The following is a 26415-nucleotide window of genomic DNA, read 5'->3' as shown; positions in this document are numbered from 1 at the left end:
GAGAGAGAGAGAGAGAGCGAGCATGAGTGGGGGAGGGGCAGAGAGAGAGAGAGAGAGGGAGACACAGAATCCAAAGCAGCTCCAGGCTCTGAGCTGTCAGCACAGAGTCCAATGTGGGGCTTGAACTCACAGACCGTGAGATCATGACCTGAGCCAAAGTCAGACACTTAACCAACTGAGCCATGCAGGTGCCCCATCTGTCAATTGAGGCAATACTCTTTATTACATATCTGTATTTTGACTCACATAAACAATTTTTTACCTTTTGTCCACTTAACAATTCATGATCATAAAATATTTCTCTTTGGCCTGCCAAATCAGTAATTTTTTGTGCATTATCTGTATTCTTTTATTTAAAAATTTTTTTTAATGTTTATTCATTTTTGAGACAGAGAGAGACAGAGTGCAAGTGGGGGAGGGGGAGAGAGAGAGGGAGATAGAATCCAAAGCAGCTCCAGGCTCTGAGGCATCAGCACAGAGCCCGATGCAGGGCTCAAACTCACGAACTGTGAGATCATGACCTGAGCCAAAGCTGGATGCTTAACCGACTGAGCCACCCAGGCACCCCATATGTATACTTTTAAAAACTGATTGCTGTTGTCTCTTCTCCTACTGTTTGTTTTTATAGAGAGGTAGGGCAGGATCCTGGGCAAGATGGGTTTTATATACCAAGTTGAAGAATTTAGGCTTTGACCTGAGGCAGTGGTAAGATGCTGAGCAGGAATAAGCAGGAGAGTCTAATGATCACATCTCCTTTTCAGAATCAGGCTGCAGTATGGAGAACTGAACTGAGGTGAATAGAACTAGGGCCTGGAAAACCAGTTAGGAAGCCTCCTAACCTGCATTCTAACCAGATAACCAGGTAACCAGATCTAAGAAAGTGGAAGTGGAAATAGAAGTGGAAAGATCGGAAAAGTGTCCAAACAGGTTTGTGATTATTTACACACAGAGATCAGTGGAGGGGGAAGAGCCCAGGATGACCCCAGGTTTCTGGCTTAAGCAACTGCATGGGCAGCGATGCCATTCACTGAGAGAGGGAACAATGGGTGCAAAACCAGCTGGAGGGGGAGGGTGGAATGCCACCCTGACAAACGCCAAGTTTCACCACAGTCTATTCTAATATAAGCAACCACTTGCCAGTAAATGCGTTTTCCTGTTCTAGACGGTGATCACATATTACATCCACTTGAAAATGCCAATACTTCCTCATCGTTCTCTTTCCGACAACTTCTTCGTCCTCATAGCTGATCCCTCCGACGTACCTGTGTCTCTGTCCACACACCCTGACCTCCATCCAGCTGCAGTGGAAGAAATGTCCCTGCTCCCCTTTAGGACACGCCTCTGCTTGTGTCCTAAATCCTGCTTCTCCCAGATTCTTCAGCTGTTTGCACTGGCAATTACCAGTTTTGTCTTTTGTTTCCTCTTTGTCTCCCTCTCTACGTGTGACTTCCATCTACATGGTATCACCCATTTCAGAAAGAAGACTCCTCCCGACCGCACGACCCTTCCGCTACCGCTGACTTGCTCAGCAAGCCTCCTAGCTCCCAGACTCATCCAAGTTGTTGTCCTCACTGCTGTTCCCCTTCTCACCCGTGGCTCTCCCCCCAGCCTCCCCCGGCTCCTCTTATGCCAGGGTTTTCTCCCCACAACTCCACCAAAAGTGCTCTTGGCAGATCACAGTACAGTACCACCTGCAAAAGTCAGTGGCCGCTTCTCTGTACTCATCATATCACACTTCTCAGCAGCATGGTCCAACCTGCCGGGTCCTCTTTATTCAGTCAACACACATTTATTGAGTGCTTGCTATATGCCAGGCACAGTTCTATTCCTTGGGACACACCAGCAAAGCAAAGAGACAAAGATCCCTTCCCTCTAGGAACTGGTAGTCTATCAGAGGGAGGTGCTTAACCAGCAAAACCCAATAGATTACTAAATTATGTGATATAAGACTAGGGAAAAGAGAAAACTAGTCAGCAGTGATCTTGTGAATTTTCCTTTAAAACCATTATTGCTATAACAGAACACACCCCATGTGACAATAGTATGGAATATCAAATCACAGGATGTGTTAATATATCCCCACATGATGAAAAAATGAATCACACTTTTTAAGGTTATTTATTTATTTTGAGAGAGGGATAGAGCGAGCAGGGGAGGGGCAGAGAAAGAATCCCAAGCAGCTATCAGCATATAGCCCTACATGGGGCTCAAACTCACAGACTGTGAGATCATGATCTGAGCCCAAACCAAGAGTTGGCGCTTAACCAACTGAGCCACCTCGTGCCCCCTGAATCGCATTTTCATCTGCTATCATTCTTGAGTCAGTTTCCCCCTCCGACTTCTGGGTTTGATATGAGAAGACAGCAGAAGAGAAAAAGTAGAAAGTCAGGAGAAGGGATAGTGGGGAGATGGTATTTCATAGTTCATGATACTTCATATGGGTACTAGGTACAGAAATGGAAGTGAGCAGAACTCCAGGGCATAAGCTGACTCATGTGTCACTTCTTTTTAAAATTATGTCAAGTTAACACTACTTTCTAGTAGTGGCAGAACTCAAAGTATGATAGTATGGTTAGTATGGTCAAGGAATAGAATTTTCTATGGGTAATGCTTTTTGTTTCATTTTTTATTAAGTTTTTACTTTTAGGGAGAGAGACTGGGGGAGAGGGGCAGGGAGAGAGAGAGAATCCCAAGCAGGCCCCACACTCCATGCAGAACCTGACATGCGGCTCCATCACACGACTGTGAGATCATGACTTGCTGAAATCAAAAGTTGCACCTTCAGGGCACCTGGGTGGCTCAGTTGGTTAAGTGTCTGACTCTCAGTTTCAACCTAGGTCAAAATCTTAAGGTTCGTGGGTTCAGGACTCCTATTGGGCTTTGGGCTGACAGTGCGGAGCCTGCTTGGGATTCTCCGTCTCCCAATCTCTTTGCCCTTTCCCCACTTGCTCTATTTCTGTCTCTCTCAGAGGAAATAAATAAAATTTTAAAAAAAATTTAAAGAGCGGGACCCTCAATCGATTAAGCCACCGAAGCACCCACTTTTGTTTTAATCTTAAAGAACATAAAACTATTAGGTTAAACATAGTAGTTATAGTTAGTATAGATTTCATACTAGAAGTGGTTGATGGTTTGCAAAATGGCTGCCGTGATTCTTCCTTCCAGTGTACACATTCCCCATCAGGAGTCGGGACACAGAGTCCTATTTCCCAGCACTTGAATCCAGGCTGGCCTTGGGACTTGGACTCAGAGAACGTGGTGAGATGATGCATTAACCTCCAAGTCTGGGCCTCACAACTCCCACTGCTCCCTGTTGGAACAACATGCCAACACAAGAGCCAGCTCAGGCTGGCCTGCAGGGAAAATGAGATAAGACCTTCAAGTTGGGGCCTCCTACACCAACCACTCCCCTGTCCAGCCACCAGATGGCGATAACCGCAAGATGGTGGCAGACCAAACCGGCAAAGAGCCCCCTAAAACCGTCTGGCCCAACAATACTGACCCACTGAATCATGTCAAAATAAAATGACTGCGTTAAGCCATTAAATTTTGGAGTGATTTGTTACACAGAAATAAGTAACTGGTATAATAGGTTTTAAATATTATTTATTAATTTTTTTTAAATTGAGCATTGACCCTGTAATAGGGCTGAATTTGAATAAGGAAATTTAATCTTTGTGAAAACAGATAACAGTGGAGGTATCTGGCTGGTTCAGTTGGTAGAGCATGCAGCTTGATCTCAGGGTCGTGAGTTCAAGCACTACATTGGGCTTAGAGGTTATTAAAAATAAAACCTTAAAAAAGATAACAGTGGGGAGTACATACTAGAACCTATTTTTATATGAAAATTTCTCTATATCTTGGTTAAATGTTTATTTTTGCAGAAATAACAGTATAAGTCACCTCATTCCTTAACCATGGTAGACATCTGTCCATGTCAATGAATGCAGAGCTATATTTTTAAATAGTTGTGTACCATTTCATTGAATAGAAAAACCTAATGTATTTATATAAAACTTCCTTCTTTTAATGTTTTATTTTTGAGAGGAGAGAGAAAGAGACAGAGCATGAGCATGGGAGGGGCAGAGAGAGATGGAGACACAGAATCTAAAGCAGACTCCAGCCTCTGAGCTGTCAGTACAGAGCCGGATACAGGGCTTGAACCCACAAACCACAAGATCATGACCTGAGCCAAAGTCAGACGCTTAATACTTAACCAACTGAGCCACCCAGGTGCCCCTATGTAACTTCCTTTTACTTTACATTTAAGTTAGTTCCTAAAGCCAACATATAAACAGTAATGAAAGAAACTTCTTATATTTACGACTTTGAGTATATAGCCTCATCTGTTTGCTCATCTCTAAAATGAGGCTATCTATGACCCTTCCTATAGAATTGTTATAAAAATTAATGAAATAATGTGTATGAAGACTTCAACAGTTTGGGGGATAACGGAAACCCTTAATAAAGTGTAGTCTTTTTATTATTATTATCTGATTATAAGCTTCTTTAGGGCAGGGACTATATTAGCATCAGGACCTGGCTCAGTTATGAAACAGCTGACACCTGCTGAGTGCTTTGTATGGGCCAGGCCCTGAGTTCAACCACAGGCTTTAAAGGTGTAAATCATATTATTGTCCTCATATTACAGATGAGGAAATTTGAGACACAAAAGTAAGATAACTTGCCTAACAACAGAACTAAAATTTGAATTCAAAGAACTCAGAAAATTCAACCCCTCCCCAAAATTATCAAATTAAAAATGGGCAGATGATATGAACATTTTGCCAAAGAAGACATCCAGATGACCAACAGACTCAGGAAGAGATGCTCAACATCACTCATCATCAGAGAAATGCAAATCAAAACAATGAGATAATCACCTCACACCAGTCAGAATAGCTAAAATTAGCAACACAGGAAACAATAGATGTTAAGGGAGGATGCAGAGAAAGGGGAACCCTCTTCACTGTTGGTGGGAACGCAAACTGGCAGAGTCACTCTGGAAAACAGTATGGAAGTTCTTCAAAAAGTTAAAAATAGAACTACCCTATGACCCAGCAATCACACTACTAGCTATGTATCCACAGGATACAAAAATACTAACTCAAAGGGATACACGCACCCCAATGTTTATAGCAGCATTACCTACAATAGCTAAGTTATGGAAACAGCCCAAATGTCTATCAACTGATGNGGGGGAGGGAATCACAGTGGAATATTATACAGCTGTAAAAAAGAATGAAATCTTATCATTTGCAATGGCATGGATAGATCTACTAGAGGGTATTAATGCTAAGTGAAATAAGTCAGACAGAGAAAGACAAACATGATATGATGTCACTCATATATGGAATTTAAGAAACAAAACAAATGATCAAAGCAGGGGGAGAGAGAGAGAAACCAGGAAACAGACTTTTAACTATAAAGCACAAACTTATGTTTACCAGGGTGGGGAGGGAGGGGAGGATGGGTTAAATAGGGGATGGGGATTAAGGGGTGCACTTGTGATGAGCACCGACTGCTGTATGGAAGTGTTGAATCACTATATTGCACCTGAAACTAAAGTAACACTATATGTTAACTGACTGAAATTTAAATAAAAACTTAAAACCAAAACAGTCTCTAGAACCCTTCCACTTAAGACTATACTGTGCTGCCTCAGCAAATATACACCTTAATAATTGTTGTTGAATGAATAAATAAGTGGATTATAGATCTCTAAAAGTGCAATTTCTGGATCTCAGCACATGCACATTTTTAAGGCCTTTAATGCATATTGTAATATAAGATATTCAATATACCTTTAAATTTTTAAAAAAATTTAAATGTGTATTTATTTAATTTGAGAGAGAGAGCACGAGCAGGTGAGGGGCAGAGAGAGAGAGAGAGACAGAGACAGAGACAGAATTTGAATCAGGCTCCACGCTCTGAGCTGTCAGCACAGAACCTGATGTGGGATTCAAACCCACAAACCATGAGATCACGACCCGAGCCGAAGTCAAACGCTTAAATGACTGAGTCACCCAGGTGCCCCTACTTTTAAGTGTTTTTAAAAAACAGTATAGAAAAGTTTAGATATAATATTATCAGAGCTATGAAAACAAAAACTGCGTAGAAGAAAAAACGGAAGAAACACCTAAAAATGTTAAGAGTGGCCATTTTCGATGAGTACACATTCATAGGTAACTTTTTTCTTCCTTCTAATTTTTCCAAAATTTCTGTACTGAGTTGTTACTTTATACAAGCAAATTGAATAACTATAGCCTTACTCTTGTATTATGTGTACTTTTCTGCCCTATAGTGGGTTTTGTCCTTGGAAGGAAACCTTTCTCAGAAAAGAGAATTTTCATTACTATATTGGATTCTTTGTTCTCTATCAATCTTAGACAAGAAATTAGAATCATGGGCAATCTACTTTCCTGACATTATTGGGGTGACTCATTTGATCTAACTCCTAGAACTAATAAGCAGCCCTGATATTTCCCCTCTAAGGACAAGAGAACTGTTGTACTCCTATGTCCGATTGTAAAGCACTTTGTATTGACTCAGGTTTTACAAAGACTTTATCAAATTATTTCTCAAACAATCCTATGAGGTTTTAATAAGTTCCACCAAGCCTTGGATATACACACACCTACGTGAATGTAAATGTTATAATATGACATATTAACCTGTGAATTTTTTTTGCCCAGTACTTGCTGATACATGAGCCCTTTTCCTAGTTTTAGCAGCAGCTAGGGTGTGCTATGCTGACTGCCTCAAAGAAAGAACAATGTAACAGAACACAGGTGCCAGTGTTTGGCTTAGGACTTTTGAAAGACTAGGGGTAGAGGAGACTAGGTCAGAGGAGATGAGGAAGAGCAAAGTTGTCCTACTTTTTCCCCACTGGGGTCCACAAGCTGTGAAAGAGAGAAGGTGAAGTTCAAGAGAACAAGAGTTAGCTTAGATGTCAACACCAGAGTTTCCTACATACTGTGGCTCTGCACCCCAGATCCCAGAGAGGTTTGAGGGATCTGAGAGCACAGAAAACCCATGCTTCTCTTCATAGGTAAAAACAGGAAAAGCCTCGAATGGTATGGAAAGAGTGAGAATATTTCCAGTGAGCACAAAAGTAATGATAATGCGGAAAGAAAGGTGACCAGATGTGATTAGTCTTTAAGTTCACTCTTTCTTCTGTCAACTGCAAGCTGCTGTAAGTTTCAGTTCTAGAATTTCCATTCCTTTTTTTTTTAATAGTTTCTACTTCTCCACTAAGATTCTACCTGCCCACTCATAGTTACCTTTAATTTTTTTTGAACCTATCTCAAAGTTAATTTTTATTAACTGTGTTTTGGATATTTGTTTGTTTGTTTGTTTGTTTTGACCCTTTGGTTGACATTTTGTTTCCACCTTTGTAAGACAGGGACTTCCTGGTGGTGATAGTATTAGAATTGTGTTAAGGGATGACAAAAATCTAATGTCAAAGCAGTCACTTGAAGTAGGCAGGGCACCATCTCAATAGAAATGGTGTGAAGTGCGTGTTTATTTCCAATCATCAAATAAGTACAGTTGCAAAAACCCTCGTGAAACATATAAGGACACATCTCTCATCTTCTTGATCAGCTTCAAACAATTAGCAAGACCTCCCCACTCATTAAACAGTAGAACTGGGAGATAATTTAAAACATTAGCATCTAACTCCCTGCTTTCTGCCAAGTAGAAAGGACAGTCTCCTCCAGTGATTTTTTTCTAAACAAAAAGCAGCTTCCTTGCAGTTCCTAATATAAAGTTAATACATATTTATAGAAAAATCAGTCAAAACAGACAGGCATAAAGAAGAATGTACTACCCAGAGAAATTACCACTAACATTTTGCTGAACATCCTTCTAGAGGCTGCTCTTTGCAAATGCTTGTGCATATAATTTTATATGAATCAAATAATATACGTGCTTTTAACTCAGTATGTGGTAAAGATCATTATCAAGAACTACAGATACAGATCATCCTTTTTAACAACTATATAATCCATTGCATAGGTATATCAAAATTTATTAAGCAAGTCCTCTATGGAAGTCCTCTAGATTCTTGCAATAATGAACATTATTTCTGCTGTGTGTATATGACAACTTTGCATATTTGTTAGATTATGTCTCCTGAGGCAGTACATTATTTCTGGGCTGAAGCATATTCAAAATTTGTGATAATTAATAGACCATTCTCACCAAGAAGGCTGTACCCACACTCACACTTCTACGAATAGTGAGCCCATTTCTCTCTCTCTCTATCGCTGTCTCTGTCTCTGTCTCTGTCTCTCTCTCTCTCTCTCTCTGTGTGTGTCTCTGTCTCTCTCTCTCTTTTGGCATACTGGATATGTGTAATCTTTTCAAACTTCACCAATATGTCAGGCAAAAAGTAACATCTAAATTGTGTTGGGTGATTTGCCAGTGAGCTCTAATGTGGCATTGAGGACAGATATCTTGTCATGTGCTCCTTTGTGGCTTAAATGGACAATGTGTGCAATATGCAGGGGTCTGTAATGTAATTGAGGTGGTCTGCCTTCCATACTCCTAGCACTGCGCCAACTTTGTATATCCTTGGGCAAGAGTATCCATTTTTCTGTGCCTCACTTTCTTCAGATGCAATGGGTACAACTTGGAATGGATATTCTTGCCCTTCCTTTCAGGCTCCACAGAGGGAATGGTAGGGAATGCACTATGTACAATGGCAGACACTGTTGGCTGACTAACCCAATACCACGCCCAGCCTGTTCTCCCCTGCCTGCCTCTACTCTAGAAAATGCTGGAAAATGCCCAATACCCCCTGTCTCAGCCTCCTTTGGAGCTAAAGAGTGGCCAGTTAACCAAGTTCTGGCTAAACAGACACAAAGGGAAGTCTGTTGAGGTGCTTCTAGAAAACTAGCTTTCCCAATGAAGGAAACAGGCACACAGGAGCTGCCTCTTTCTCACCCTTCACTTTCAATGCACGCAGTGTGGTAGCTTTATCCCGGGTCAACTCAGCTGAGCAGCATCTGTTCTCCAGAATTCTGCATGGTTTCAAGATTAGCATTAGCCACAAGAAAAGTGTTGAATGTGATTGAGAGAGCAGTGGTGAAGCAGCAGCTGTGATTTTCATGCTCTGAAGGACAATGCAGGTGCTCCAGGCACAGTGGTGACTAGTGCATTGTCACTGATCTGTCACCTTGCTGGTCAGATCTCCTTCAGCTTCTCCACATCCTAAGCTAAATGCATGTGCAGTCCCAGGAAGGGTGCCAGCTTCTCCTGCAGCACACTGTGATATCAAGGTCAGAGGTAGTGAGAGACACACACAAATCCAGTCTGCCTTGGAGGATTCTAGTTTTTCATGAATTCCGGTTTGTCCATGCAGGTTCCAAGCCTGTACTTGCTTCTGTCCACATCTAGCTTTCTACCCTGACTGCCATTCTGTCTGATCTTGGTGACTTCACATTCGACACTAGAACCAAAGACAGCAAACATCTTTGAATAGACTTCTCCATGAGCTCCCACAATCATGTAAGGTCTAATGCCTCACTCTCCAAAGAACATCATCTTCTGTGAGGATGGAAGTGTTTTGTATACGAGCTGCCCAATATGATAGCCACTAGTCAGATGCATGTGGCTATTGAGCATTTCAAGTGTACTTAGTGCGACAGAGAAACTACATTTTTACTCTTAATTTTAATTCACTTAAATCGTCACAGGTGGCTAGTGGCTACTATATTGAACAGCACAGATCTGGTGCCTAACCATAAATCTGTCATTCTTCATCACTTATAGTGGTTTGTTTCTCTGGCTGAATCCTGACTGGTGACTGCATGGGGAAAGAACACTATACTGAAAGCCAGCATGCTAGGAATGAAGGGGTGGAGAACAGAAGGAGGTCAGTCCTGGGAGGCCCACCCGCCTGTGACTGCCGAACTCCTTATTTGAGAAAAATAGACTCCCTGTGAACTTGTCCTTTTGGGAGCCTCATCTCCATTCCAATTCCCAGACCAAGTATCAAGGTGAATGAAAATATTCATGGCGAGCAAGCAGGCTGTGTGGTAAGATGTATTCTTCAACAGGTAATCTTTTCTTTCTTCCATCATGATGACAGTTGCTCCTTGCCTGTTCCCTATGCAGATCCTTCCACTTCCCAGTTTTCTTCCCTTCTCCAAGTGACTATGATCTTCCTTACAGAACAGAACTACCCCCAACCCCCTTTCCCTCCATCAAACTGGATTTTTTTGTTGTTTTAAACACCAGCCCATTTTCAGGAGCCTGCAATGGTGACACTTTTGTCAGCTCTACTTCCTAAAACTGGCCACTCACTAATAAACTTTACCAGGAATGGGTCTTTCCAGATGTGCTCTGCACAGCTAACATGAAAAAAGAAAATAATCCTGAGCAACATTTTCTCTCGGGGCTTGTTCTTGAGGAGAGAACCACGTGCAATGCTTTCCAGCTGGTTCACAAACACAATTCCACACGCCAGGAACATTTCTTTCTCTTTTTTCTTTTCATTTTTGCTTGCTTGCTGAAACCAGTGGTTAGCCATTCTGGTGTTGACATAGGGAAAGGAGAAAGGCTGGCAGCCCAATGAAAGCCAAAGCGCGCAGCTCAGCGGCGCGCCTGGTTCGGTTCCTCCGACCACCAGGCGTGCTTTTAACTTCCTCCCAATGTTGATCCCGCCCCCTTAGCTTATCTTCCTGAGAGTGTTAAAAAGAAAAGAAAAGAAAAGAAAAGAAAACGAACATATCGGTCTAACTGCAAGCTGTCTTTAGTGGCTGTTGTTCCCTTCTTATGCACACGTCCCGGGCCGGGTCCCACTAACTTCCCCATTGACTGGTGAGTCACTTTTGCTTTCCCGTTGTTGCCTTCCGTGAATTCTGAGCGCACCCCGCAGGCGCCCCACGCTCGCCCCCAGCCCTCCGCCTGGGCTCCACACTTCCTAGCCGAGGTTGGCGGCCGCGCGGCTTCCAGCACCCACTCCCCGGGGTTCGGGCGGGAGCGGGTCACACACCGCAGCTCCAGCCCAGCGCCCGCGGGCCGGGCCGGCCTTCGGGTCCCTCTCCTCCCCGCTCCCCGCTGAGGACTCGCAGTACCCCGACTTGGTTTGACGTGCGTCCCACCGCTGGGGCGGCTTGCGGGCGGAGTCCAGCCCCAGGCGGGTGCGGAGTGGCGGCGGCTGTCCCCCAGGTGCGGGGTCCCGTCCGAGGGGAGCGCGGATGGGCAGAGGAGCCCTGAGCGCCGCCCGGATGCTGCTGCCTATTGGCCTCTCCCGGAGCGACGCGAGCCCTGGGGCCGAGCCTGCCCTGGGCGCACTGGGGGCCGGAAGGGGGCTCTGGACTTGGATCCCTCCCCCTCTCCCTCTGCGTGCCCGAGCAGTGCGGCTCTCAGACCCTCCTCCTCCCAGGTACGAGCCGGGAGAGGAGGGCGCGTCTCGCCTGCCGGCGCTCCACCATGGGCAATATCTCCAATGACTCCTGGCCCGAGGACTGCGGGTCTCGGCAGTGGCTCCCCTCCGGCGAAAGCCCGGCCATCAGCTCGGTGATGTTCTCGGCCGGGGTGCTGGGGAACCTCATAGCTCTGGCTCTGCTGGCGCGCCGCTGGCGGGGGGACGCGGGACGCGGCGCGGGACGCGGGAACTCGGTCTCCTTGTTCCACGTGCTGGTGACGGAGCTGGTGTTCACCGACCTGCTCGGGACCTGCTTCATCAGCCCGGTGGTGCTGGCTTCCTACGCTCGGAACCGGACCCTGGTGGCGCTGGCGCCTGAGAGCCGCGCGTGCACCTACTTCGCCTTCGCCATGACCTTCTTCAGCCTAGCCACGATGCTCATGCTTTTCGCCATGGCCTTGGAGCGCTACCTATCCATCGGGCACCCTTATTTCTACCAGCGCCGTGTCACGCGCCGGAGCGGCCTGGCAGTGCTTCCCACCATCTACGTGGTCTCCCTACTCTTTTGCTCGCTGCCGTTAATGAACTATGGGCAGTACGTCCAGTACTGCCCGGGGACGTGGTGCTTCATCGAGCACGGCCAGACGACGTACCTGCAGTTGTACGCCACCCTGCTGCTGCTCCTCATCGTTGCCGTGCTCGCCTGCAACTTCAGCGTCATCCTCAACCTCATCCGCATGCACCGTCGGAGCAGCAGAAGTCGCTGCGGGCCCTCCTTGGGCAGCTGCCGGGACGCCCCTGGGCCCCGCAGGCGAGGGGAAAGGGTGTCCATGGCCGAGGAGACAGACCACCTCATTCTCCTGGCTATTATGACCATCACCTTTGCTGTGTGCTCCTTGCCTTTCACAGTAAGTTAACTCACTTTGTTTCCGTAGCCCAGCTCTGGGCAGCCTTCTCACTCACCTTTGTAACTTGTAAAAATAGGTCCTGGGGACGCCTAGAGCCTTCTCCTCTGGCTTCTCACCTTGACCCCACTTGCCTAAAACAGTCCCCTCAAAGGGAGGCTTGACTCTCCACTAAGCCAGCCCAGACGCCCCGTTCTAGGGTTAAAAGCCCCTGTACGCCTCTGCTAGTCTGGCTTGGTGCCTGAGGAGGAGGCAACCCCTTCCACCTTTCGACTGGTGTCAGTTACAACCTGATTTCCCTCCGCTGCAGGTCACCTTCCTGTACCCCAGACCTAGGGTCCGAGCTCTCTGTGCTTTGACTTCTGCTTCTCCCAACACACAATGTGGTGCCCAACCCACAGCATTACAGCTGCCACTGAGAATGGTCCCAGATGAGGAGGGTCCCTGCTGATAAATTCAGAGCATTCATGACTTGTCCTAAAAGTTCAGCAAACAGTTTACAAGTTTCCCAGTTCACATATTGGGAGTGTAACGCTTTGTGGCCGTGAAAAAATGTGGGCATCATGATATGTCCATGATGCTAATGAAACGACAAGTTGGTTGCTTGGAGAAACCCCTTGCTAAGCTTTTGCAGTCCCTCTAAAGAAGGCATTTGTGCCCTCTTACAAAGTGTCCTTTTCATTTCACTATCAGAAATATCTACAGGTGTTCTTCAGTTTACAGTCATGCACTTTATGAGCACAGAGCCACACACGGAATGGCTGGTCCATCTCAGAGTTGGGAGAGTTAGGCACGTCCAGCATGTGCCATGATCCAGCAGGCCAGAGGCTGCCTGGGGAACTGAAGACGGGAGCCTAGGTTTGGGGTTGGCTGCTGTCCTGGTTTGGTGCAGGCTTAGTAGTTAGCTCTGTAATGCTGTGAGTCTGAGCCTCCTCTGATGTAACAGGTAGCGGAGTCCGGGATGTGTCTGAGCATGTGCTGACCTCTTACCAGGAGCTGGGGACGGACTTTTGGTAGTGCCACTTCTCAGTCTTCAGAAAAACAAGCCCGAGGAGCACTTGGGTGGCTCACTTGCTTAAGTCTCTGATTTCCACTCAGGTCATGATCTCACGGTTTGTGGGTTCGAGCCGCACATCGGGCTTTGTGCTGACAGCTCAGAGCCTGGAGCCTGCTTCAGATTCTGTGTCTCTTTCTCTCTCTGTCCCTTCCCCACTTGCACTCTATGTCTCTCTCCCTTTCTCTCAAAAATAAAGATTAAAAAAAAGGTTTCAAAAAAAGAATAAGGTTTACCCTGAAGGGTGTAAGCAGTTGGCCATGACTCCTACCTGGCACTGTCTTGGAGAAAAGAAAGAGATGGATAGTGCCTACCATTAGCAGGTCTGACCTGTTGAAGCTAGAGAAGTAGCTTTACTTCCCGCCTCCATCACAGCTTTTGATTACTTTCATGCACTCATCCTCTGGGGTGGAGAAGGACACCTTTTCCCCTACATGAACTTGGATTCATAGCTATGTTCTCTTCTGCCTGGTCCCCGTTGTGCGCTCACTCTACACCATTCTCTGTTGGGGCAGAAGCTGGTCTGAATCAATAAGTTACACGAAGGTACCCTCTCACAAAATGAAGTAGCACCGTGGGAGCCTGCAAGCTTCCATTCCACCCTGAACCAGGGAGTTTGTGCGTTTATGCAACAGAAAGGCTGTGTTGTAGAAACCGACATGGCTTTTATGCATTTCTTTTGTTTTACTAGTAGAAATTTTTGATGGCATATTGGGAATTATATCACCTGTTTTTGGGGTCGGGTCTAAGATACAGAACGTGTATCAGAGAAAGCATTTCTAGTTCCACTAAACAACTTAGAATACAACTTAGAGGCTATAAACCCTTTCTGAGTTGGGCAGTGTTGGTCTTGGCCTGGTGAGAATTGGGAGGTCAGTTCTTGGAGTTTNCCTCTGATCATGACTAATCCACTGCATATATATATATATATAGTATAAAACACAAATGTAGTGATTTTCAACAGGTTCCTCTGTTTTCAAGTAAATTTGCTTTTTATCAAGAGAACTTGGGCATTGCTGTATGTTGATTTTCATGTCCCTCTGTGTACACACTCACACACATTCCTATGAAAATGTATTTTTCCCCTTNGAGCGAAAGTCAGACGCTTAACCGACTAAGCCACCCAGGCGCCCCTTAAGCTGTGTTTTTATTTAGATTGCCTGTTTATCTCTTGGGGACACCAGCTGAGGAGTATAAGGGCACTTGATGATAGTGGCATTGACACTCTCAGCAAATATTATCCAGGTTTGCTTCTGCTTGTATGCATGGCAAAGATGCTCAAAGAACAGGGGAAAAGCCTAGAGAGAACATAAAGCCAGACACGCTGATTCTCGCCGTGGAGCTAATATGACACATTATTCCCAAACAGGTATTTGAACTGTACCTTAAATGGGAAGTATCAAGTTTTCTTTTTTTTTCTCCTAATTGTATTTATTTTAATTTTCAAGAGAAAGAGAGAAAGTTCGGGGAGGAACAGAGAGAGAGGAATGGGAGAGAATCTCAAGCAGGCTCCATGCTCAGCACAGAACCTGATGCAGACCTCAATCCCATGACCTGAGATCATGACCTGAGCTGAGCCGAAGTCAAGAGTTGGTGCTCAACTGTCTGAGCCACCCATGCACCCCTCAAGCTATCTTTGAATAAGGAAATTTATATTGACCATTGACTAAGTTGCTTTGTCAATAGATTATTGGTACTTGTTAGAATCTTTCATTTACATAGCACTTGAAACCTTATGAAACGCTACAGTATCCTAATTTATTTCATGAAGGGCTTATCTGATGATTTAAAAATCACAGCTCTTGTTTGGTGCATACATTCTGCTATTTCAGAATGCTTGCCATGCGCCCTGGGGGAGGGGGTACTTTCCCCTCATGTCCTTTTAGTCTACTTGACCCACACTAAAATTGTGGTCAGAAATGGCCTACACCAATCTCCCATACAAGGCAAGAATCATTTCCATGGATCCTAACTGGGACACTATTAGTCAAGGCAAAGACCTGTGGTCGCATTCAGAAGGTCTCCTGTTCCTCCAGCAGAATGCATGCAGTCTAATAGAAATTCACTTGCACCACATATGGAATTTGTAAAGTTCTATTAGCCAAATAGCAAAAAAGTAAAAACAAACGGTAGAAATTCATCAATAGATTTTATTTAACCCCAAATAACCCAAAATATCATCACTTCAAAACGTAACCACTGTAAAGTGATTATTAATGAGCTATCCCAACCAATTGTCTTCTTTGTGCTCTCAGAAAGCACTAGCAATCTATCTCTACTCCTTCCTCAGGATAACAGAGCTGCTGTCTATGTCCCTCAAAAGTGGGCCACACCACTGGCCCAGTGAAGAGGAGATTTCACAGCTGTGTACCCAGTGGGGCACCAGCCATTTCCAACATGCCAGGAATGAGAGAAGAAGGGGAGTGGGAAGTTTAGGAAACCTGGAACTATTTATGTCAGCCCCTGTCCCAAGGTGTAGGCAGGTTAGAATTACTGCTTGCTGCAAGAACATGAGTCTAGGACTTCCAGTTTGGAAGTGAAACTAGCAGAATGTAAAAGGCCCAGCACCCTATAACGAAGTCAAACTCAACTTTCAAATATCATTATTATCAACATCAAAATGGCTAACATTTTGAGTGCTAATTTTAACATACCTAACCCATTATCTCCACAGCAGCCTGTAAGATAGATAGTATTATTGTTCCCATTTTACAGATGAGGCAAATACCTTACCCTGGGTCCTACAGCTAGGGAGTGTTGGAACTGAGATTCAAAGCCGGGCAGTTGAAGCACAGAGCCTATCCTCTCAGCCACAGGACTAGCAGAGAGAAAGTACTCATCTCAGAGGTTACATGTGAGAAGACTCATCCAAGTTTTCACAAAATAATGGTAAGGATGTTATAAATATCTGGACCACTTTGTCTCAACTCCAACTTGTTCACTTTAAAAATAAAATGGCAAGGACCTTTCTCTGCATGCCGGATCAAGAGGCCTGAGCTGAGGCCAAGTGTGCGGTTCCTTTTTTCTTCTCTACAGTCCCATGAATTAAAAGGCTGAGACAGAGATTTAAGGAGATTGGCTAATATAAATGCTGGTCTAAATTAAGAAATAATCAGATTACCCCTCACATAAAATCTTCTGTTGGTACACATAAAACATTTCTTATGCGATAAAAAAAAAAAAAAACCACGTTGTGTTTAGGAAATGACAGTATTTTGGCTCTACAATATGAAATCATGCACGGGACCAACAACATTTTCCAAACTGTTTATGTACTAAAGGGACAGTATACAAATTAATGAATTCCTCCTTATGTTGATCAGCTGTTGTCATCATTTCACAAAGATAAATAGAAACTTTCTTCCTGAAATGGAACAGAACACAGAAAATATATCAGACTTCCAATCTTGCCTCAGATACTGTTTGTGTTTTAATTTCCAACCCACATCAAGCCACTTGGTCACTACTTCCCCAATAGCTGTGGATACCCACTGGGCATTTGAAATTGCTTTCCACTTGCCATTAGAATATAGATTTCAGTTCTGAAGTTTCAAAAGTGAACCATTGACTCATTCTAAAAAGAAATGTCTTCATCTTTAGAAATTCTTTAGGGCTATAATTTCTAGGCAAATCTGATTAGTGGAAATCTGATCTTCAAAATACAAAGCAAACTCAAGTAAACAGTACTGGAGTCTTCTGTTCATTCCTAAAGCTCTTTATGTGAAATGTAACATGAATGGGGGTTGTAAAATATATGAAATGTGTCAATTACATATGTGCAAAACATCACAATGCTAGCTAGTAAGGTTAAAAGAATCTCAGAACTCTTCATACATAACCACAATGAATTTGTTTGGTGATACTTTAAGTTCTACCCATGAACTACTGGGAATCCCTTTATCATTTATGCATCACCAATGATGTATTTTGGGATTGGTGAAATCATTTTAAGACATGTGACCTAGGGGTGCCTGGGTGGCTCAGTCAGTTAAGCATCTGACTTTGGCTCAGGTCATGAACTCACAGCTGTGCTGACAGCTCAGAGCCTGAAGCCTGCTTTGGGTTCTGTGTCTCCCTCTCTCTTGGCCCTTATTCTACTCTCTCTCTCTTTCTCTTTCTCTCAAAAATAATAAATATTAAAAACATTTTTTTAAAAAAGAATGTTCCTCTAAATTCTCCTCTAGGTTTTCACTTGACACTTTTTCCTTCACTATTATAAAATGGTGGTTGTCAATAAAGACACAATTACACTGAATTTTAAAAATTTAGACAGCAAGAGCCATAGTCCTTTTTCCCAAAAGAAAAGCTGTGCATTATATCTACACCCTTTAAGATGGTCATCACTGCTATTTCAGATGATTGAGGCCAGGCCCTCACTTTATACAAAAATGGCCTTAGGATGGTGTATTTCATTTTTTGGCATGTCAAGAGCCCATCACAGTATTAAGTTAAAAAAAAAAAAAAAGGAATGAATGGCACAGAGTAGAATAGAAATGGTGAAGGACTGATCTCCCCACAGTGTTCTGGAAGACAGCAAGTCTCTTTCTACCTAAAGGATTAAGACCCAGTTAATCTGCAACTTGGTCAGCTCAGTTTCCATGGCTTCTCCTGTACTTTATTTTGTAGTTTCTAACCACCAGTCCCCATCCTTATCCTGAGCTCACACCCACTGTGCCTCAGTTTATATGACCAAGATGTACCAAACTTCATTTTTCTCAGAATAATTTACTGCCTAAAGTTGCCTCCTCTAACATATCAGTATACTTAAGGCTTCTACAGTTAGGATATCTGGGTGATGGGAAGGGCCCGGGATAGGCCAAACCTTCCCCTAGACCAGGGTTCTTCCTCCACTCTATGGAAAGCACATGGATCCCTTTCAAATCATTTGCAAAATCTTGTGTTTATAGGAGTTCTGGGTAGATGTTCCACAGTGCCTATCATTTTCTCGAAGAGTTAAGAGCCATCACCCTGGAATATAGAGGCCCAGAGCTCCAGACTTTAGCATCAACTCTCTTGTGTCCAGTTCAGGCATCACCTGAAGCACAAAGCAGGGAACACTCTTTAGTACTGGAGCCATAGCCATGCCCCATCTTCCTCTGTGAAGGGAAATAGGCTCCTGTCCCCTCCCTCTACCACAAAGCACCTGTGGTTTTGACTTAAAACATCACACGCCTGGAAAATAATGTCCCCCCAAAAGTTCTGTGTTTAGAAAAAATTTTTGGAAGTACAGTTGACACCAATAGTTTTTTAAAGAATGAACTATGCAAGACCATAGCCAAAATACCCTAATGTCTTTCACAAAGCAGGTAAACTTATAACAGTCTCTGCCTGCAATTTGACTCTGCAAAGTGTGAAGGAAAAAAAAAAGCCCCAAAGACAGACAAGTAGCTACTTAGATAGTAGCTGTGGATTTTAAATCTATAGACAGAAACAGTGATACCCACAAACTTTTGTAACATTTTTGCCAGTTTCTTACAAGCCCATAATTAGTTGGTTGTAAACTTCACGTGAGACTTGACATCACAGGCTTTTTATGTAGAAGGTGGCAGAGTGTGTAGTGGCTAAAAGAAGTTTTGGCCCCACTGCTTGAGTGTGGCTCCATGGCTTCCCTACTTCCCTGGAGTGTGATTTGGGGCGTGGTAACTAATCTAGGCTTTGACTTCCTCCTTACTAACACAGGAATAATATTTTGCAAGTCTGTGTGAGGATTAAACAGAATAAGACTTACAAATTCCTTAGCCCCATGCCTGGCACGCATAAGTCTTCAGTAAATATTAACTGCTACCCACATAAGGTTCAATTTCCAAAGGAAAATCAGATTGTGTAGTAATGATCAGGAACTGAATTCTGAAAGCTCAAAGTCATTTGTTTGATCAGGCCTAAATGGGTCTTTTGTTGTTCAGCGTAATAAATGAATAGCTTTCAACTGTTTCAGGTGTTAGGCAAAGCTTCTAAAACAGTGGTTCCCAACCTTGGTTGCATGTTAGAATTAAGGGGGGGGGTGTTAAAAAACCTGATGATACCTGTGTTTCAGGCCAGATTAATTAAATCAGAGTCTCTGGGGGCAGGAGCAAGCCATCAGAGTAGTCCTAACAGTCCTCAGGTGATGTCAGCGCACAACCAAATAAAGTTCTCATTTGCCCTAAAATTCTGAAACCACTATGGAGTTGCATTAACAGTAGAAAAGTAGTTCAGAAACACAGTACCCAGTCAGAGCTAGGTGAAACTTTCCACGAGAGGCTGAAAGGGTTCTAAAGAAGATAAATCTAAATAAAGAACACTGATTTTCATCTGTACCACCTTGTAGGTATCAAATCAAACTCTATATTCTTAGCAAAGCCCTGTAGAGAGAGCCTATCCTAAGTAATTAAAACTCAACTTGAACTTGTTTAGGTTGTTCTCATAGCAAATTAGCCAGGTGTGCAAAAACATGTATATATTCCATCAGCCTCAGAAGCTGATTTCAGAATATCACTGAAACGTTACTAATTGATATATCCATTGTGTCAGCCTGTAATTATAATCTAGGATCAGCTGGAGGGAGAGGGAAATGTGGACCTATTGTTCAGTGGGTACAGGGTTTCAGTTTGGGGTGATGAAGAAAAGGTTCTGGAGATGGATGGTGGAGATGGTTGCTTTTCTGTGTTCTTTTACGTGCAGCCACAAGGGGAGCACAGGAAAGGCTCGGGACAATGAAGTTTATCAGACTCACAGGAAACACTGTACAACACCAGAGCCACATGGAAAGTACTAGAGTGGGGAGGGAGGGGGAGAAGGAGCAGGAGCTGGAAGGACAGCCTGGCCTCTCCAGCTGAATATTGTCTCTGGGATATAGGGCCTGATGGAGGGGCTCTGGCTTGGTTAACTTTTTTTTAATATTTTTTATTTATTTCTAGGAGAGAGAGAGACAGCGTGATCAGGGGAGGGTCAGAGAGAGAGGGAGACACACACTCCGAAACAGGCTCCAAGCTCTGAGCTGGCAGTCAGCACAGAGCCCGACGCGGGGCTCGAACCCACGAACCGCAAACCGCGAGATCATGACCTAAGCGAAAGTCAGACGCTTAACTGACAAAGCCACCCAGGTGCCCCCTGGCTTGGTTAACTTTGCATATCAAAGGACCACTCCTGGGTGAGCCCTGGGCTGTCTCTTAAGAATGGCTAGCTCTGGGCCACCTGGGTGGCTTAGCCAGTTAAGTGTCTGACTTCCGACTTTGGCTCAGGTCATGATCTCGCTGTCTGTGAGTTGTTTGAGCCCCGTGTCAGGCTCTGTGCGAGGGCTTAGAGCCTGGAGCCCGCTTTGGATTCTGTGTCTTCCTCTCTAACTCCTTCCCTGCTGGTTCTCTCTCTCTCTTTCTTTGGCTCTCCTCTCGCTCTCACTCTCAAAAATAAATAAGCATTTAAAAAAATTTTTTTAAAGGGAGAGAATGGCTAGCCCTGGGGCACCTGGGTAGCTCAGTCAGCTAAATGTCTCACTCTTGATTTCAACTCAGGTCCTGATCTCACAGTTAGTGAGATTGAGCCCTGCATCCGGCCTGCTTGGGATTCTCTCTCCCTATCTCTGCCCTGCTCCCCGATACCTCCTCCCCCAGTCTCTCTCAAAAATAAATAAACATTAGGGGCACCTTGGGTGGCTGAGTCAGTTAAGCATCTGACTTCGGCTCAGGTCATGACCTCATGGTTCGTGGGTTCGAGCCCCGCGTCGGGCTCTGTGCTGACAGCTAGCTCAGAGCCTGGAGCCTGTTTCAGATTCTGGGTCTCCCTCTCTCTCTGACCCTCCCCCACTCATGCTGCCTTTCTCTCTCTCTCAGAAATAAATAAATAAACATTTTAAAAATTTTTAAAGAGAAAATGGCTATCCTGGGGCACCTGGGTGGACATGCAGTCAGCTAAATGTCTAACTCTTGATTTCAGCTCAGGTCCTGATCTCACAGTTAGTGAGACTGAGCCCTGCTATCCTCTCTGTGCTGACAGTAGGAAGCCTGCTTGGGAGTCTCTCTCTGCCCCTCCCCCACTTTCTCTCTCAAAATAAATAAATAAACATTTTAAAAAGAAAAAGAATGGCTGGCTCTGGAGAGGGACAATCTCTTCTCAGCCAGAAAGGTTTTAAGATGTCAAAACATCTTGATATATAGAAAATAAAAAACAAAAACAACACAGGTGCACAACAATATAAATGTTCTTAATGCCACTGATACGACACTTGAACGTGGTTAAAATGGTAAACTTTTATGCTATATATATTTTACAATTAAAAACAAACCCAGGGTCCACAACATCAAAAATGGTGAACTCTAGGCAAGAGACGAGGAATACAGGGGGTAAAAAATGGTGAGGTACTGGGGCGCCTGGGTGGCTCAGTCAGTTGAGCAACTGACTTCGGCTCAGGTCATGATCTCACGGTTTGTAGGTTCGAGCCCTGCATCGGGCTCTGTGCTGACAGCCAGCTCAGAGGCTGGAGCCTGTTTCAGATTCTGTGTCTCGCTCTCTCTCTGACCCTCCCCTGCTCTCTCTCTCTTTCAGAAATAAATTTTAAAAATGTTTTTGAAAATAGTGAGGTAGGAGAAGACAAAACTTACATCAAGAACTTCAGGGTTCCTGAAGTATGTCACTTTTTCCAGTGTAAAAGAAGAAATTATTTCCTCCAAAATCTTGGCCACCTCATGAAATACAAATTTTAAGCATTTCTAAAAATTACCCAGTATGATGGATGAAAGGGAAAGGAAACAAATACTACAGAATTGCTTCATCCTCTAAAACCATTTTTCACTTCTCGTTGCTCTCTATTGCTCTCTAATGAGATCAGGAACCATGATACAGGACATTCCCCACTGAAAACCTGACTCATATTCAAGTGTGACACCCCAGTGCTGAGCCCCGTCTACACTGCCCGTTATGGCTAGCCAGTTCAGTGTCATCGTATGCTTTGGCCAAACTAGATCATAAGCTCAGCTACAGACTTTTTCTATGACAGCGTGTTGGTTGTGTGCGTGTGTATTAACTAATATATTTTAATCTATTAGACTTTTGCACCCATTAACCTGAATTTCTAAACTTCAAAATCACCCCTTGGATATAAGTACCGTCTATTTCTCATCCAAAATAATTTGGCTGATAAGAAAATTATTGCTCTGTTGTGTATTCCCACCTAACTTTCCTTTTCTCTGTATAATCAGGGAAATCCACCATGAATTCTTTTTCCTTGCTCATCCGCCGAGTCTTTCCTCCATTCCCTATTCCAGGATTCTCTGGCATAAACACCGCTGGCTGCCAAACCTTCCTGCTCTTGTCCTAACATAAGCAGCCTAAAGATGACTACTCTTCTCCATCCCTACAGTTCACTTTGTATATCCAGTTGCCAGATGCCTGCAGAGTAAGTACCCGGGGGGAAAGGAAAAAACCATTCCTTTTTCTGGCAAAGGAGCGTGGAGGAAAGAAGTCGCAGCTCTCTAACTCACAGGCTTCCACTGGTATAAAAGGCTCTATAGCATTATAAAGAACTGGTTTTAAAGACAGGGTGTGATTTCCATTTGCTTTCCTCTTTTCTGCAAGCCATGTGGGAGAGTTTGATCTTTATCTAGCATGTACTATTCCATTCCTTTGAATCTGACCCAAACTTGCACTGATCCCAAAATACGTAAGGGATCAGATGGGAACTGGTATACCAGTTTGAAAACATAGGTCAATGGGCAAAGATGTGTCAGCTTTCCAGTATTTAGGACATTGTTCTAAGAGTATTTGTTCTAAGGCAGGCTATAGCCATGAATGTGGCACCTGGCTGAGCACTCTACTAGCCGTCAAGGAAGTTGGAATGTTTGTCCTGACTCTGCCAGCTAGCCAGCCCTTGGGAACTTGGGCAAGTCACCTAACTTCTCTGCATTTTGGTGTCCTCACTGAAGGAAAGAACGACTACTAACTTTGTGGAGTACTTAGTGCATGAGCACTGTTTTACATAGCTTGTACATATTACTCCCTGTCATCCTCCCAACAAACCTAAGAAGTAGGTACTGTTTTCATTATCACCCGTTTTACAGATGTAAAAACTGAGGCACAGAAAGATTTGTTTTCCTACCTATGGTCCCAAAGCCATATATGGAGCCAGGATTCAAGATCAGTCTGTGCCATGTCCAGAACCCATATTCTAGGTGACTTTTCTCTCTGAATTGTGATAATTAAGTCAGATTATGTATTTGGACATGAATGTAACATATTTTTATTAACTTTTCTGAAGTTTACGTCCTCATCTGTCAGAGGAGACAATACATAACATTTCAGAGTTTTTGATCAGGAATAGCCATGGAAGAAGAAGATTTTGCTACCTTTTACCACAACTGGCACCCTCAAAAAACACATTTTGTTCTTTTTTTTAAACGTTTATTTATTTTTGAGAGAGAGAGAGAGCAAGCATGAGTGGGGGGTGCAGAGAGAGAGGGAGACACAGAATTGGAAGCAGGCTCCAGGCTCTGAGCTGTCAACACGGAGCCCAATGCGGGGCTCGAACCCACGGACCACGAGATTATGACCTGAGCCGAAGTCAGACGCTTAACCGACTGAGCCACCCAGGCGCCCCAAAACACATTTTGTTCTTAAATCTTAAGAAATTGCACATCGTCTAAGCCTATCCACTGCTAATATAATTTTTCCTATTTGCTTCTTACAGATTTTTGCATACATGAATGAAACCTCTTCCCGAAAAGAAAAGTGGGACCTCCAAGCTCTTAGATTTTTATCAATCAATTCCATAATTGACCCTTGGGTCTTTGCCATCCTTAGGCCTCCCGTTCTGAGACTAATGCGTTCAGTCCTCTGTTGTCGAGTTTCATTAAGAACACAAGATGCAACACAGACTTCCTCTTCTATACAGTCAAATGCCAGTAAACAGATTGACCTTTGTGGACAGTAGTTAAGAAGTGCTTAGTTAGCCAGCATCTCTGGAAGATCATTTTGAAATGGCTCCTTGGAGAAATGAAAAAAGCTAGTTTATAAACAAAACAAAGCTACCCTAATAAAACAGAGTAAACAAACGTTTCAGCAGTGGTTTGCGCTACAGAGGTGCTGACAGGGCACATCACAGAGGGTGTCCGAAGGATGAGCATGTTACATGGTCTCCGAGAAGAAACCAACTGCATTTGGGATCCAGTTGCCTTTTGATTTAAGCTTTCCTGTTGAATGAGAGAGCATGTGGTTTTGTAATTTGTTTAAAACCCTAAGTAGTTACTGTGTTTTCTATTTTAATCTTCTATGTTACTGCTGCCATAAACATACAGTGTACAGCCAGGCCAGATAAGACTTCACATGGATTCTCTAGAAAGTCCATACGAGGAAGCAACCAAGGCTGGTGTCTTGTGATTGCTTAAGGAACCCTTTGTTTGGCCAGTGAATTTGGAAATCACAGGCACTTTGTAGTGTCGTATTTGTGCGCGTGGGAGGACTCTCTCGTCACTACAGTATTATGCGTGGAAAAGTAAGTGAGCTCAGCTGGGTAACGTCACCTTTTCACTCCTCCTCCGGAAGCCGGGTGTCCAAGTATCAGGTTATTTATCTTATAATGTCTGTTGTGCCAACAGTACTCAAGAACACTTCTGGAATTTTTTTCTCCACAAAAAAATAATAGGCTATTAAGAGAGTTAATTCTGATTAATATTCTTCATTCTGTTTCCGGGGAGAGGATAGGGGGCTATGCCTACAATCAAGTATTAGAATTAAGAATGGAAAAGTCTGATCATTTCTCAGTAAACCCTGAAACGCTTCTAAGGCTCAGGCTGAGGCCATGACTAACATCTACTTTATAAAGTGACTGTGTTGTAGCAAAACTCATGCATCTACATTTTTATCCAGGAAACATGGTTTGACTCATACTATATAGGAAATAATGCAACAGTGAGTCAGATCTTAATATGTTTCTAAATCTAAATGTTTGCCATAGTATAAACCTGGCATTAAAATATTTCAGTGTATTTGCACTGCTTAATCATCTTAGTTCCTGCGTAAACTCATCTGAAATGTTATAAAAATAAACTATGAAACGAAAATTTAGAAATGGAATAGTGTTGATGAGTTCCCCTAAATAATAGTTTATAGAGTAGATGTGTTTTTAATGAGATAAAAGTAGAAAATTATATTTATTTTGGCAGTTTTTAAGGTATGGTTTCATTGTGATTTAAATGTTAAAATAGTCAGTATAGTACTTGGTATTAGAGTATTTTTTTCCTTACAGCATGATCTTCAGAATAGGAGAACCACCTTATTTATTTATTTATTTTGTACTGTCTTATTACAGGACAGCTGTTATAAAAAAACAAAAAGGGGATGTTAGTTTTTTCCAAGGTCTCATTGAGTTGCTTACGTAAAACCATTTCCTATAAGTAGTTATCAAACTAGGTGATCACTTAAAGCGATTCCAAACCAATCTAACATCAGAATATTTTGACACAATCTATGTTAAATCAGCTCTTATTTTTAAAAGAATAAATAAATGGTTTGCTTTTCTACTGATTTAAACAAACCACGCAAATTTAACATAACTGAAATCTGGACATGTAAATAAATCTTCCCTGCAAACGAGTATTCTAAAGTTAAGAAATTGTTCTAAATAGGACTAGTAATTACACTCATGGGTAATTCCTAAACATAAAATTCTGAAGTTACTTTGAATCTGGAAGACTGATTTCTTTTATCAGATGACTGTTTTTTCCTCCAAATGAAAATGTTAACTACAGTCCTTCATGCCACCTCACCATCACCCCTAAATTCTGGAATAATGCCTGAGAACCTAAAAAAAGAACAACAGCAAAAAAAAAAAAAACAAGAAAAGGCATAGTTGGACATAGTATCTCTAGTAGGAACAAAATGATTTACTCTGGGGGCCCAATATATAAACGTTTAAGCCATTTATTTAAGAACTGGTAGATTTCTAGAGCTTTGTTTCCTGATGTACTCCTGTTCCTTGTACTGTATTAAAAGGTGAAATCTTACTGTTTTGTTTGCTAATACACAGAGGGAATTAAATGGAAAAATCCTGTGTAATAGACAATCACCTATTATTAATGGCAATTTAAAGGTAATAGAAAAAAATTAAATTA

General features: G+C 43.2%; 2 protein-coding genes across 3 annotated transcripts in view; both read left to right on the top strand.

Annotated features, from left to right (window-relative positions):
- The window catches only part of PTGDR (prostaglandin D2 receptor), a 46116-nt gene extending 36271 nt beyond the window's left edge, over positions 1 to 9845 (top strand). The window contains exon 3 of the mRNA XM_077761212.1: positions 9778 to 9845. The gene's annotated coding sequence lies outside the window, so the exon portion shown is untranslated. The remainder of the gene's footprint in view (positions 1 to 9777) is intronic.
- An 890-nt stretch (positions 9846 to 10735) lies between these two features.
- On the top strand, positions 10736 to 26146 carry PTGER2 (prostaglandin E receptor 2). Of its 2 annotated transcripts, XM_077761233.1 has the most exons (3): positions 10736 to 10827; positions 11396 to 12285; positions 23994 to 26146. In XM_077761233.1, the coding sequence occupies exons 2-3, from the start codon at positions 11443 to 11445 to the stop codon at positions 24234 to 24236; spliced, it is 1086 nt and encodes a 361-aa protein (XP_077617359.1). In that variant the 5' UTR covers positions 10736 to 10827; positions 11396 to 11442; the 3' UTR covers positions 24237 to 26146. The 2 variants fall into 2 exon arrangements, with proteins under 2 accessions (XP_077617359.1, XP_077617358.1); XM_077761232.1 differs by having other exon boundaries at positions 10736 to 12285.
- The last annotated feature ends 269 nt before the right edge of the window (positions 26147 to 26415 follow it).

This window comes from Crocuta crocuta, unplaced genomic scaffold, assembly GCF_008692635.1.
Source record: "Crocuta crocuta isolate KB4526 unplaced genomic scaffold, BGI_CrCroc_1.0 scaffold163, whole genome shotgun sequence".
Classification (NCBI taxonomy): Eukaryota; Metazoa; Chordata; class Mammalia; order Carnivora; family Hyaenidae; genus Crocuta; species Crocuta crocuta.
Note: the sequence above shows the minus strand (reverse complement) of the source record. Positions and strands in the feature narration are given on the sequence as shown.

What these genes read in the sequence shown, in the direction of transcription:
- PTGER2 (XM_077761233.1), top strand. Translation starts at nt 11,443, where the DNA reads ATGGGCAATATCTCCAATGACTCCTGGCCCGAGGACTGCGGGTCTCGG. An exon ending in TGTGCTCCTTGCCTTTCACA is followed by an intron (nt 12,286 to 23,993) that starts GTAAGTTAACTC and finishes TGCTTCTTACAG; the next exon opens with ATTTTTGCATACATGAATGA.